General features: G+C 41.0%; 2 protein-coding genes across 5 annotated transcripts in view; both read left to right on the top strand.

Annotated features, from left to right (window-relative positions):
* LOC138349497 (uncharacterized) overlaps positions 1-12158 on the top strand; it is a 691637-nt gene that overhangs the window by 293576 nt on the left and 385903 nt on the right. The window lies entirely within an intron of this gene.
* On the top strand, positions 4-11585 carry LOC123756421 (uncharacterized). 4 transcript variants are annotated; one of them, XM_045739574.2, is made up of 7 exons: positions 16-33; positions 1813-1905; positions 2918-3552; positions 6812-7333; positions 9539-9721; positions 9929-10010; positions 11009-11585. In XM_045739574.2, the coding sequence occupies exons 3-7, from the start codon at positions 3150-3152 to the stop codon at positions 11112-11114; spliced, it is 1296 nt and encodes a 431-aa protein (XP_045595530.1). In that variant the 5' UTR covers positions 16-33; positions 1813-1905; positions 2918-3149; the 3' UTR covers positions 11115-11585. The 4 variants fall into 4 exon arrangements, with proteins under 4 accessions (XP_069187253.1, XP_045595531.1, XP_045595532.1 ...); XM_069331152.1 differs by lacking the exon at positions 1813-1905 and having other exon boundaries at positions 4-33; XM_045739575.2 differs by lacking the exon at positions 9929-10010 and having other exon boundaries at positions 15-33.

The following is a 12158-nucleotide window of genomic DNA, read 5'->3' as shown; positions in this document are numbered from 1 at the left end:
GGTAAAATAGTGACCTATGATGGCGGACTCTCGGTAAGTACGTGGACGCTGTCTCCCTTCATTTATACATATCTCCGTCATTTAATTAATTATTCTCCGTAAATTTTAAATGTAAAGATTGGCATAAGGGTTTTAATTTCTCAGTTACATTTTTTCGGCAAAATATTAGAGATGTGATATATATATATGGATGAGCTCCCCAGGCGCCGTGTATTTAGTCTATATTCTGGCTAGCTAATGGAGGTAAGTTAGTCTATTTTGTATAACAAACCTGAAAGGACTGATCTAGAGCTAGGCTGAATTATATAATCAGTCTATAACATATATTGGCGATCCATTAACCATGGCGGCCATGTACTCACCTAGTTGTGTTTGTGGGGGTTGAGCTCTGGCTCTTTGGTCCCGCCTCTCAACCGTCAATCAACTGGTGTACAGATTCCTGAGCCTACTGGGCTCTATCATATCTACACTTGAAACTGTGTATGGAGTCAGCCTCCACCACATCACTTCCTAATGCATTCCATTTGTCAACCACTCTGACACTAAAAAAGTTCTTTCTAATATCTCTGTGGCTCATTTGGGCACTCAGATTCCACCTGTGTCCCCTTGTGCGTGTTCCCCTTGTGTTAAATAGCCTATCTTTATCTACCCTATCAATTCCCTTCAGAACCTTGAATGTGGTGATCATGTCCCCCCGTAACTCTTCTGTCTTCCAGCGTCTTCCATGTATGCTTCTGTATGTGTGTGTGGGGGGGGGGAGAAATAGCCTAAGCTTCTCTATCCCTTTGAGATGTATTTTCTTGTCTCAATAAACAAGAACTTGAACTTGCCACTATGCACAATCTGCGCATATTTATCTCCAAGAAATGCTTCAACTGGAAAATAAAATTAAATTAGATTTTTTTTTTTACACCATTTTTTTTTTAGGCTTCTTCACTAATCGCGGATAGGGTTTTTTGCTTATTTGTATTAACAAGCTTAGGTGTACACAGGTGCTGCTACTGTATTCTATATGAAAGCTTACACAGTGTAGATCAAAAACTACATATAAGTTTATCTAATATTCCCATCTCACAGGATGGTTAGTCATACATGGAATCAGGGGAGAAAATACCTGCCTCAATACAAAAACAAATCAGCTCTGACTAAACAGCAACTTCACGATTTTCTTGATGAGCTACAAGCTCATCTGTGCTGGTGTGTGGTCAGATACGACCATAGGGCAGGTTCTAATGCCTTCAATGAAGAACATTGGTTGACTTACTCAAGGTCGCGATATGACCGAATCTACACTTGCAAAGTGGGTGCATACTATTCCATTCACCTTAAGAATTGCGGACGGTATTGAAGAATTTTCCGGAGTCCAAGGTGCATCACCAGAGCAGCACACAGACCTGAGGCCGTCAAGACAAGGTCAGGACAGGGCAGACATCCAAAAGTTGTCGCATGACCACCATCCTTTCAAAATGCCTTCACCTGATCTGATCTCTCTACGGCGGAATTATCGGAGACAGTTCAATAAACTTGATTGAACTTTGGAAATCGGACTTTCATCTCTCAAAAGTAATGTTGGTAAGGTCTTTAGTGAGATCCACTACAGAATCTCATCAAAGACGTTGGGAAAAACTTAGGAGCACGGGTTGGTCAATCACCCTTTTAAAAATTTGAGGCTTGATACACCTCCATTTTTAGGTCGCGTGATTGATACTCACGCTGGGGTAAAACATATATTATAATTAATATAACAATCTTAGGTTGATTTTACTTTGCTTCAAGCAGGTCGGGATAATTTTTAACTATCTTCTTGTGTAGGAAAGAAAGAAACATGATACATCCACACCTATACTGAAAGGGGGATCCCTGCTGTGGCCTGGCGTCCGGGGGCTCCACTGGACCTACCATCCGGTAATACAATGTTAACCCTCATACAATGTTACTGTATTACATTGTTAACTTACCCAAGGTAGCACTTTCACCAATGCAATTCCCCATTGTTAGATTTACTCTCTGGAAATTACACATTATTAAATTTACCCGTAGTACACTTACTATAGTTTAATATACAAGGTTAACTTCACGATGTTAAACTTTCAAGTTATTTAAATCAACAAGTTACAATGCACTGTTAACTTTCAACGTTAATGTTATCAAGTTATTTACCCAGGGTAAAACTTCACCAATGTTAATTACCCATATTATACTTACCAAAAGGAATGTGCAAAGGTTAATTTAGCCACTATTGAAGTGCTCGTTATTTCATTAATTCATCATAATTACTGTAAATATATAGCTCTTGAAATAGAGCATTCTCTGTAACTAGCTGACATTGTAATTATAAGGTGTGGAGGATAGATAAAATTGTTAATGTAATAATCTCCGTTGAGGTCTGATCAAGACCTTTTGTGCCCTCTGTAATCCTTTTTGCGCTACTGCTCGCAGGATGAGTATTGGGTGCACAATAAACTAACCGCCTCCGGCAGCAACAAATAGATCGGAATCAATATAATTTTTTTTACAGTTTATAATTAAATTGAACAATAATTAAACTTAGTAATAAACTTTTATCGCCATAACGTGTTTGAATCACAGACGAAGAAAGGGTTATTTCGTGTATTTGAATCTTTAGGTGCCTCCAGATATGCCATGTGTGTATTGTTGCGTTGCTAAAGAGTATCTCAGTTAGTCTTGTTGGGTACAGGAGTTGAAATTGAAATAAGTTTATTGAGGTACAATACACACAAAGGAATGAGGTAGCTCAAGCTATTCTCACCCCGTTCAGTACATCGTGTTAATACATACATAGACACACATCACAAACAATAAACATATTACAAAACATTCTGAGAGATAAACATATACATTTCCTTATACAGGAGCGGGTATATTATATTATCCGTGTGTGTATTTTCCGGTCTAGGTGATGTCACCCCAAGTCACTCCTTAGATCAGCAGCGTGGATGACGGACTTGTGAGCGGCGCTCTACCCGCTCTCCTGCGTCTTGTCACCCTGGGTCGTGAGTGGTATTTGAGGAGACCTCGTGGCTGTCGTTCACGACTCCCGACCTGAATGTATGTTGCCAAACACCAGTTAACCCTACCTCCATTACTCTCGTCCATCCCTTACCATCATTTTTGCCGTCTTCCATACAATGTGTGAATCTGGTTCTCCGTGTCGTGGCCCATCTACACCCACGAATGACTGGCCTGTACCCACACCGAACACGCTCCAGGACCCACGTCCGCTCACACCTGACGCAGCTGTGTGTCATCAGGCAGCAGTGTCCACCGAGGCGGGTGACGGTGAAGGTATGGGCGAGGAGGAAGGTTGTACAGTAAGGGGCGGCAGCAAGTGGTGGGAGTGGTCAGTTCCCTGGCCTGGAGTCCCCAAGGTCAACCAAGTGTCGCACTTACCCTTACCGTCGTGTGTGATGGTGGAAGTAGAGATAAAGGAAGCTCCCGGCTGGAGTGGCCTTCTCCACCGCCCTCCACCACCTAACACTGAGGACCGTCCAAACACGGCGGTCAACTACAACACGCTAGGACCTCTCTCAGGTATACATGTTTCCAAATTTATATAATTTTCAAAATTTATCTAACTAACTCATTTATGATTCTGACAATTTCTCGTTAATATTTATATAAATCCTCTCGAGTGATGCAGTGTTCATATTTTATATTTTGCTGTATATATTTATATAGGTCGTTATGCTGGTTACAGAACACTTTGGTCAGTCATAAAGTTCCTGCAGGAGGTTGATATAAACATGCTCACCAGCTGGCGTTGTTTGTGAAGGTACTCGCCCAGGGTACAGCCATCAAGGTCTACACAGATGTCATCAGTCAGTCGGAGAGCTACACTACCGACCATCTCATAACAACCCTCTCATTGTTGTATGCACTTAAATATCACCACCTTCATTAAGGACACAAAATAGGCTTGAAACCAACCGACAGCTCACATCGTTTTTAGTTTTTATTTCAATTATTATGCACCCCATACCCATCCTGTGGGCGGTAGTGGGAACTACAGGGGCGCATAATGGGCTTCAGGAACTGAACCCCAACATTCATTTAGCTAAGCAAGTTACAGTCTTGATGAGCTAGTTACACAGTTTATTGTCCAAAGTATCCTTCATTCTTTGTCTGTTACACAAGGTTATTGATAGGATCACATCTCTTGCGGTTTCCTAAATACTCGTCCCAGCTTCTGAACACTTGTTACAAAAATTATCCGCTTTCAGTATTATAATAAAATAATTTGATTCCAAACTTGTCTTCTCACTACTTTTTCTTAGAGATCTAAAGAAGTTTGTTAAATACCCTCTCATTCTTCTTTAGTTCTTCCCTGACAGCGGACACGCCGCTACTGCCATTAAAATCCTAGTGGTACAACGGACAGGCTCAAGCCTAGTCGAGCCCTGGGCAAGGAAAGATGCTTAAGCACCAATCCTTAACTGTCCACCACATAGTAATTATGGATCTGATTGTAAACCAGTTGGTGAATCGTGTTACAGGAAACCTTACAGAGTAAGGCTTAAGTCGACGAGCTGTATGAGAGCTCGTTAGCCTGCTAACAATCGTCAAGTCATTTGCTTCTAGCTGCACTTTTCTGTGTATTACAAAAAACTACACGAAGAGAACTCGTACATTGTTAAATAATATATCTGTGTTTGACGTGGTGGCGTCTGGACGCTCGTCACGTCCTTACTGACCACCTTCCGTCATGAACCACTGGAAGGTGAACTATCATGGCCACCACCAGCTGAATGATTCCTGTCATCAGCTGAAGCGGCAAAGACACATATGCTTCTGGGTTGATGTATTTGGTCTTGTTTAAAAGATGTTTTCATAATGTTCGCTTGCAAAAGCTGACTCAAATAATCGTCAAGTATCGTCAGATGACTGGCAAATGTTTTTTAATATTGACAAATGTAAGGCCCTTCATGTGGGGCACAACAACCCACGCCACAACCACCAAATAAATAATATTACATTACGCCAGATTGATGAAGAAAAGGACCTTGGAGTCAATATCCACCACTCAGTAAAAGTTGCACAGCAGGTAGGAGCAGCAGTAATAAAAACTAACCAAACACTTGGAATAATCAAGCGTACCTTATTTATTTATTTATTTATTTATTTATTTATATACAAGAAGGTACATTAGGTTAGAGAGAATACATAGCATAGTATTTACAATCTTGTAAAGCCACTAGTACGCGCAGCGTTTCGGGCAGATTACCTTCGATTTCAAGGAAAAGAAGGTAATGGTTCAATTGTATAACTCTGATGCGTCCCCATTTGGATTACTGTATCCAAGCATGGAGACCTCATCTTCAGAAAGACATAGCTCCTCTGAAGAAAATGCAACACCGGGCAATAAAAATCATTCCAGAGATAAGTCAACTCCCGTATCAGGAACGGTTGAAGGAAGGAAGGAACTATCAGAGGGAAAGCGCCGAGCCATTACGACTATATATCACTTGGAAGGGGTCAGGATAAGGATTTGGGATGGGACGGGAGGCAGGAATGGTGTCCAACTACTTGGACGGTCGGGGATTGAACGCCGACCTGCATGAAGCGAGACCGTCGCTCTACCGTCCAGCCCAAAGGTTGAAGGCCACAGGGTTAACATCACTACAAACCAGGCATGACAGGACGGATCTTATTGAAACGTTTAAAATACTGAACAAATTGGAAGACGTTGATCCGGAAAATGTATTTAAAAAGTCAGGTGTATCACAAACAAGGAGCAACGGTCTCAAGCACAACAAGCAACAATGTAGGACTGAGAACACGAGGTGCTTTACCACCCACAGGGTTATTAACCCATGGAACAGCCTACCCGACGAAGCTGTTAATGACAAAATATTGTTAGCCTTTAAAGTTCAGTTGGAAAAGATCAAGGCAACTGGGGGAGCCTAGACAAGCCGCAGGCGTCCTGTCCTCGTCAAGGCCATTAGTGTTAGTGGCTCTCACATAAACTCAAGTAAGTATTATATCTCTGCCTCTTTTTCCACCGTGACAGTTTATGTGGACGTCATGATATGTTTCATTTTGAAATCACGTAAATATTATAGTATTACTACCACTAAAGTCTTCTGCTGCTACTACTACTATTACTACTTCTACTAATATTTATACTACTACTACTACTATTACTACTGTTTCTATATTACTACTAATACTGCTATCTCTACTACTTCTACCACTACTACCACCACTACTTCTACTACTACTACTTCATGAACATGATAAAAACATGCTTAATAAATTGTATGCTGCTTAATTTTATCTTTATACATTACAAATATATCAATTGAAACTGTTGTATTTCTCTTAAACAGTTATTGCCTTTCTGTTGAAGGCGCATCAGTATGGAATTGTAACACAAGTTGTGAGACACAACAATGTTGTTTACTTCTAGTAATGCTGCAACAACTACCAATAATCATAATAGTACCAATACTACTCCTACTACTACTAATAATAATACAATTACTACTACTTCTCTTGCTACTACTACTACCAATAATAACAATTATTAAAATCTATAAATTTTTGTAAAACCTCTTGTATGTATGTACCTTACCTGAATAAGCATTTATTTATTTTATTATTATTATTATTTTTAATATTGAATATTAACTATTGAATAGTCACTCATACCGTTTCCCTAATTACAGTTAACATTCCTTCCATCCTTCCAACCTATTGGAGGATGCTGAGACGAGTCTGGAGCGAGTATATTGTTTATACTCGCTACACACCCAAGTTACATGCGTCTAGAATAACAAAACCATTTCAACAGGTCGAAACCAGTGTCAGAGTCGAAAGTTATCGCCTCTTATTTTCGGACCTCTTCATAATATATATACGAAAGATGGCCAGGAGTACTACACTCTCCCGATTATCCAAGAGGCGCCATCCGAGGTTAGAGAGAGTAGAGAAGCTCCGTACCAGGCAATACCGGGAGTCCTGGTGACATCTTCTGAACCGGGGAACATTGTCGACTCTCACCAGCAGCATGATGTACCAAGAGTCCATATGATGCACGAGTACCAAGCATTACCAACCCAAGTAATGTGTTCTGAAGTGGAGGGCACAACCAGCTCTCATGAGTACCATGCGACACTGGCGCTCAAGCAAGAGAGAAGTGACTACCAGCCCCAGTTGACGATTGGGCAAACACTGTTCGAGGAGAAGTTTGCTGGAGACAGTTTGATCGTGTGTGAAGAGTCATGGTGGGATCCCCAGGAGGGAGATCTTTCTTCTCCCACACTGTACGCGCACACAGGTCACACTTCTCTCCATCTTATTCCAACTCAGAACAGTAAGTAATGTACTATTGGGGTTTTATGTGTATGTGGGTGTTGTTTGTGTGTATTGGTTGTGTAATTACCTAAGTGTAGTTACAGGATGAGAGCTATACTCGTGGTGTCCCGTCTTCCCAGTTCTCTTTGTCGTATAACGCTTTGAAACTACTGACGGTTTTGGCCTCCACCACCTTCTCACTTAGTTTGTTCCAACCGACTGCCACTGTTTGCAAAAGAAAACTTTCTAATATTTTTCCTTAGCTTGAATCTGTGTTCTCTTGTTCATTAAGTTGCTGGTTTCAGGAATTCCATTTTGACAATTTGGTCGATTCCCTGTTATTATTTTGTGAGTGGTGATCATATCACCTCTTTTTCTTCTATTTTTTAGTTATGACATTTTGACGCTTCTAGTCTGTCATCGTAACTCTCGTTTTTCAGTTCCGGAAGCCATTTTGTAGCATGCCGTTGCACTTTTCCAGTCTATTTATGTGCTTCTTGAGACTTGGGCACCATACAACTGCCGCATATTCAAATTTTGGTCTCACAAAAGTTATGAACAGTTTCTTTAGTATTTCACCATTCATATAATTAAAAGCAAGTCTGAAGTTGGAAAGCGACGCATACGCTCCTCTCACAATGTTCTTTATGTGTTCCTCTGGCGACAGCTTACTATCAGAAACCACTCCTAGGCCTCGTTCTTTATCAGAGTTCTGTAATTCCTTTCCACATAATTTGTAAGTTGTGTATGGTCTATTTTCTCCGATTCTACATTTCATAACATGGCATTTATTTGAATTCAATTTGCCACTTGACGCTCCTAGCACTTATCTTGATCAATTTGAAGGGCATTACAATCGTATGTGTCTCCTATCTTCCCCAGTATCTTAGCAGCATTCGAAAAACGTTCATATAATTCTGTATTCCTTCTGGTAGATCGTTTATGCAGACGATGAACTTTACTGGTGCAAGAACTGAACCCTGTGGTACTCCGCTAGTAACACTCCTCCAGTCAGATACATTGTCTCTGATTACTGGCTTCATCTGTCTGTCAGAGAAAATTTTGTTTATCTATGTCAGAAGCCTCTCTGTCACCCCTCAAGCATGTTCCAGTTTCCAGAACAGCCTCTTGTGGGGGACTATAAAAAGCCTTTTTTAGGTCCAGATAGACACAGTCATTCTAACAACATTTTTCCTGTAGTATCTCTGCATCATAAAAACTAAGTAGATTTGTTACACAGGATCTTCCTGTTTGGAAACCATACTGTCTGTCCGTTATTATGTCATTACTCTCTAGGTGTTCGACCCATTTAGCTTTAACTGTTGTTTCTAGTGTTTTGACAACCACGCTTGTTAATGACACGGGTCTATAGTTTGGCGGTTCCTCTTTACTATCATTTTTATAGATTGGTACTATGTTTGCCGTTTTCCATATATCTGGTAAGATTCCTGTGCACAAGGATCTCTGGAATATTAATTGGTGTGGAACGGGGCACGATAGAGTGGCCAGGGGTACGATAATAAGCATTTAGGATAGGAAAGAGGATAGGAATGGTGGCCAAATCACTTGGAAGATGGTCGGGGATTGAACGACAACCTGCATGAAGCGAGACTGTCACTCTACCGCAAGTCTAAGTGGTCGGGCAATTGAAACAACAAGAGACCCAAGAGCTGCTACCTTCCTGTTCCAGTGAATAAGCGTGACAATAAAGAGTGAACATGCACACTACATTCAGGGATCCTGCCCGTCCCTGACATGCGCTAGCTCTGTCTTGTCGTGTATAATTACTATATTGGGTTATCTTATGATAACAATCTTTAATACAAATTCTTATTATTAAGGTTAGGTACTGATTGACTCCATGTAGGCCTTCTTAAGTGGTCGTTCGTCAGTGAAAGGGTTAATTATGCAGTTGCACTTAATTTGCATATGCTCTTCTAACTGATCGAAGATATAAACATCTTTATTGCGCTCTGGGCAATGGAAGACTATGTTAGAGAATAACATAATGGATTGAGGAAGAATTGAACCACAATGTTCTTAATTTAATGTAAGCAATTTATATTAGCGATGAATTAGGTTCGTTTCGTATTTACCTCATTTGTGTGGGCAAATTACAAGGAAGTGATATAATTACAGTACTGTAGTTAATGACGTAGTACTTATGAGATAAGAAACTTGGAGACAGTGCGAGCCTGCGAGGTCTATCATGTGTGTTCAACAGGTAAGGGTGTGGCAGGAAGTGCGGAAGAAGGAGTGCAGCAGCAGACGTGGGGACACCTCAAGGAGGAGGAGGAGAAGGGAGAGGAAGACGACTGTGGCTATCATGACCGACCAGTTGTACACTCTCTTAGTCCTGACCAACACTACGTCTCTTCTTCAACCTGCTACACCACCACACACTTTGGTGAGACCTTTCAAACATTTCCTTATAAAGCCAGCAGACTTCACGAGTCAATTAAGTTGAATTTAAGTAAGGATATATATCGGCCGATACATAACTTTATTGATCTTCAAATCAATCTTACTGATAAGAAAAATTAGTTGACTAATATGAATGTGTAAACTTTAATGACTACAGGTATATTGTTAAGAAAGTAAGATTGGTTATCAGGTGGAGCGGTGGAGAGAGCGTCAGAGGAAGACGCCTTGACATGTTTACACCCGGAATACACGCCTCACCACCACGTGTCCAGGTTAGTTTGTTGTTGTTGTTTAAGATTCAGCTACTGGAAACAGAAAGTTTCAAACAGCACGGGCTATGGTGAGCCAGTAGTGGACTTACCTGGCACAGGAGCGGGGCTGTAACTCTCCAGGTTAGTGGTACAACACTCCCAAGTTTGTTTTTTGTATGTTGTATATCTTTTGCTTACCTTTTTGAAAATCTATTTAGTATTGTTCCACTTACAGAAATATCCCGATTAGGTTTTGGTCGATATAATTTATGAAATTCGTTACTGACACTATTGTCTTAATGGTAAGAGGGTCCAGCCCAAACACTTGGGCTGGACGGTAGAGCGACGCTCTCGCTTCCTGCAGGTCGGCGTTCAATTCCCGGCCGTCCAAGTGGTTGGGCACCGTCCCATCCCAAATCCTTATCCTGATCCCTTCCCAGTGCTATATAGTAGTAATGGCTTGGTGCTTCTCCTGACAACTCCCTCTCCCTTACCTAATTGTACTCATCCAATTGTGAACATGTAATAATTCATTTGACTTCAGCAGAGCAAGATGGAAGAAAACTTACTTGGAAAATATAGGTTGGAAAAGGAATATAGGTATTGGAAGTATATAACCCGTGTTAAATAATCCGTCTTCGTCTACCCTGTCAATTCCCTTGAGAATTTTGTATGTGGTGATCATGTCTCCCCGAACTCTTGTGTCTTCTAGCGACATTAGGTGCAGTTCACGCAGCCTTTCCTTGTGACTCATGCCTCAGTTCTGGGACAAGCCTAGTGGCATACCTTTGAACTTTTTCCAGCTTCGTAATATACTTGACAAGGTACGGGCTCCATGCTGGGGGCCGCATACTCCAGGATTGGTCTTACGTGTGTGTGTGTATGTGTAAGATATTAGTCCGTTCGTGTGTCCAGAGCAAGTGTCATGGAGTACAGTTGTAATTTGTAATCAAGATTTAATGGTTTCACCAGTAAGCAGAGTCATCACACGACACTCAACTCTGGTTTACCTTTTGCAGCGCAGATTTGGAGATGGAGGTGCACCAGTACCGCCTCCTCCTGCGCCTCCACCAAGCAGCTTCCACCATCACCACCCGTATCCACTACAAGTTCCCAACGCTCTAGTTAACCATTCCCGCCTTTGACATTTGCCAGCATGTGGCATTCTAGTGTTCATCAACTCACAAGTTACCTGTAAGCCACAATGCCTGAGGCTATACCATACACGTTAGCATCCATGCATCAATTAAGTGATTTCTAATCACTTAATTGATGCATTTCAAACGTATTTCTAATTATCCAATAATTGTAAACAATTTCTGTATATGGAATATTTGAGTTAAATTGCTTTTGTTAATAATTTGATACAGTAGTGTGTTTAGGTTCATGTGATGACACTGGGAAATTATCTAGAAAAATGCAACTTTAAATTAGTTTAGTTCAGAATTTAACGTCATATTAAAAGCATCTCCGATGACGATGGGAACTTACGGAAGTAATTCTCAAAAAAAGGCGCCATGCCGAGGAGTCTATGTAGCAGGTAACTTACGGAAGTGTTGCTATGTTCAGTAAACATTAAGGCATTAACCACTCAAATACTAGTTTCATTTTCCCCAGCTGTGCTGCTGTTTGGTTCCAATTGTGGGGACAGCGAGCCCGGTAAGTGTTTTATGGTCTTCATAAGACCTAGCTCAACGACTGACCTTTCCCAGGATACAATCCACAACAGTTTCCCAACTCCCGGGTACCTATATTTACTGTTAGATGAAAGGAAACGTTTCCAAGCCTCACTGTTCTGCCGTGCGAAGCGAACTGTGGATCTTTCGGTAATGAACAGACTCCACTGACTACTGCAATACAGCGCCCTAATGTGCACATGTATATGAGTACCTGTAAGTGCACGTGCATACAAGCCATATGCAAGTATTTACACGTGCACACAAGTCATATACAAGTTATGTGCACGTATATACAAGCCATATACAAGTATGTGCACGTGTTCATGTACAACCCGTCCTCTCAAGTAAAACATCGTTTTTTGACGTATAAATCCCCTAAGGCCAAAAACTGTTTGTAATAAAAAATCTATTCATGGGTACCGAATTAGGTTCAGTACCTAATTTCAATACTCGGTTAAATTAAGTTCGGGCAATTTAGTACATCATTTTA

The sequence above is a fragment of the Procambarus clarkii genome, chromosome 25, assembly GCF_040958095.1.
Source record: "Procambarus clarkii isolate CNS0578487 chromosome 25, FALCON_Pclarkii_2.0, whole genome shotgun sequence".
Taxonomy (NCBI): domain Eukaryota; kingdom Metazoa; phylum Arthropoda; class Malacostraca; order Decapoda; family Cambaridae; genus Procambarus; species Procambarus clarkii.
Note: the sequence above shows the minus strand (reverse complement) of the source record. Positions and strands in the feature narration are given on the sequence as shown.

Excerpts from the sequence above, each read along its gene's own strand:
- LOC123756421 (XM_069331152.1), top strand. The coding sequence starts at position 3,150 with ATGTGTGAATCTGGTTCTCCGTGTCGTGGCCCATCTACACCCACGAAT. Across the intron at positions 9,722-9,928 it reads CTACACCACCACACACTTTG|GTGGAGCGGTGGAGAGAGCG; the intron begins GTGAGACCTTTC and ends ATTGGTTATCAG. Across the intron at positions 10,011-11,008 it reads CCTCACCACCACGTGTCCAG|CGCAGATTTGGAGATGGAGG; the intron begins GTTAGTTTGTTG and ends TACCTTTTGCAG.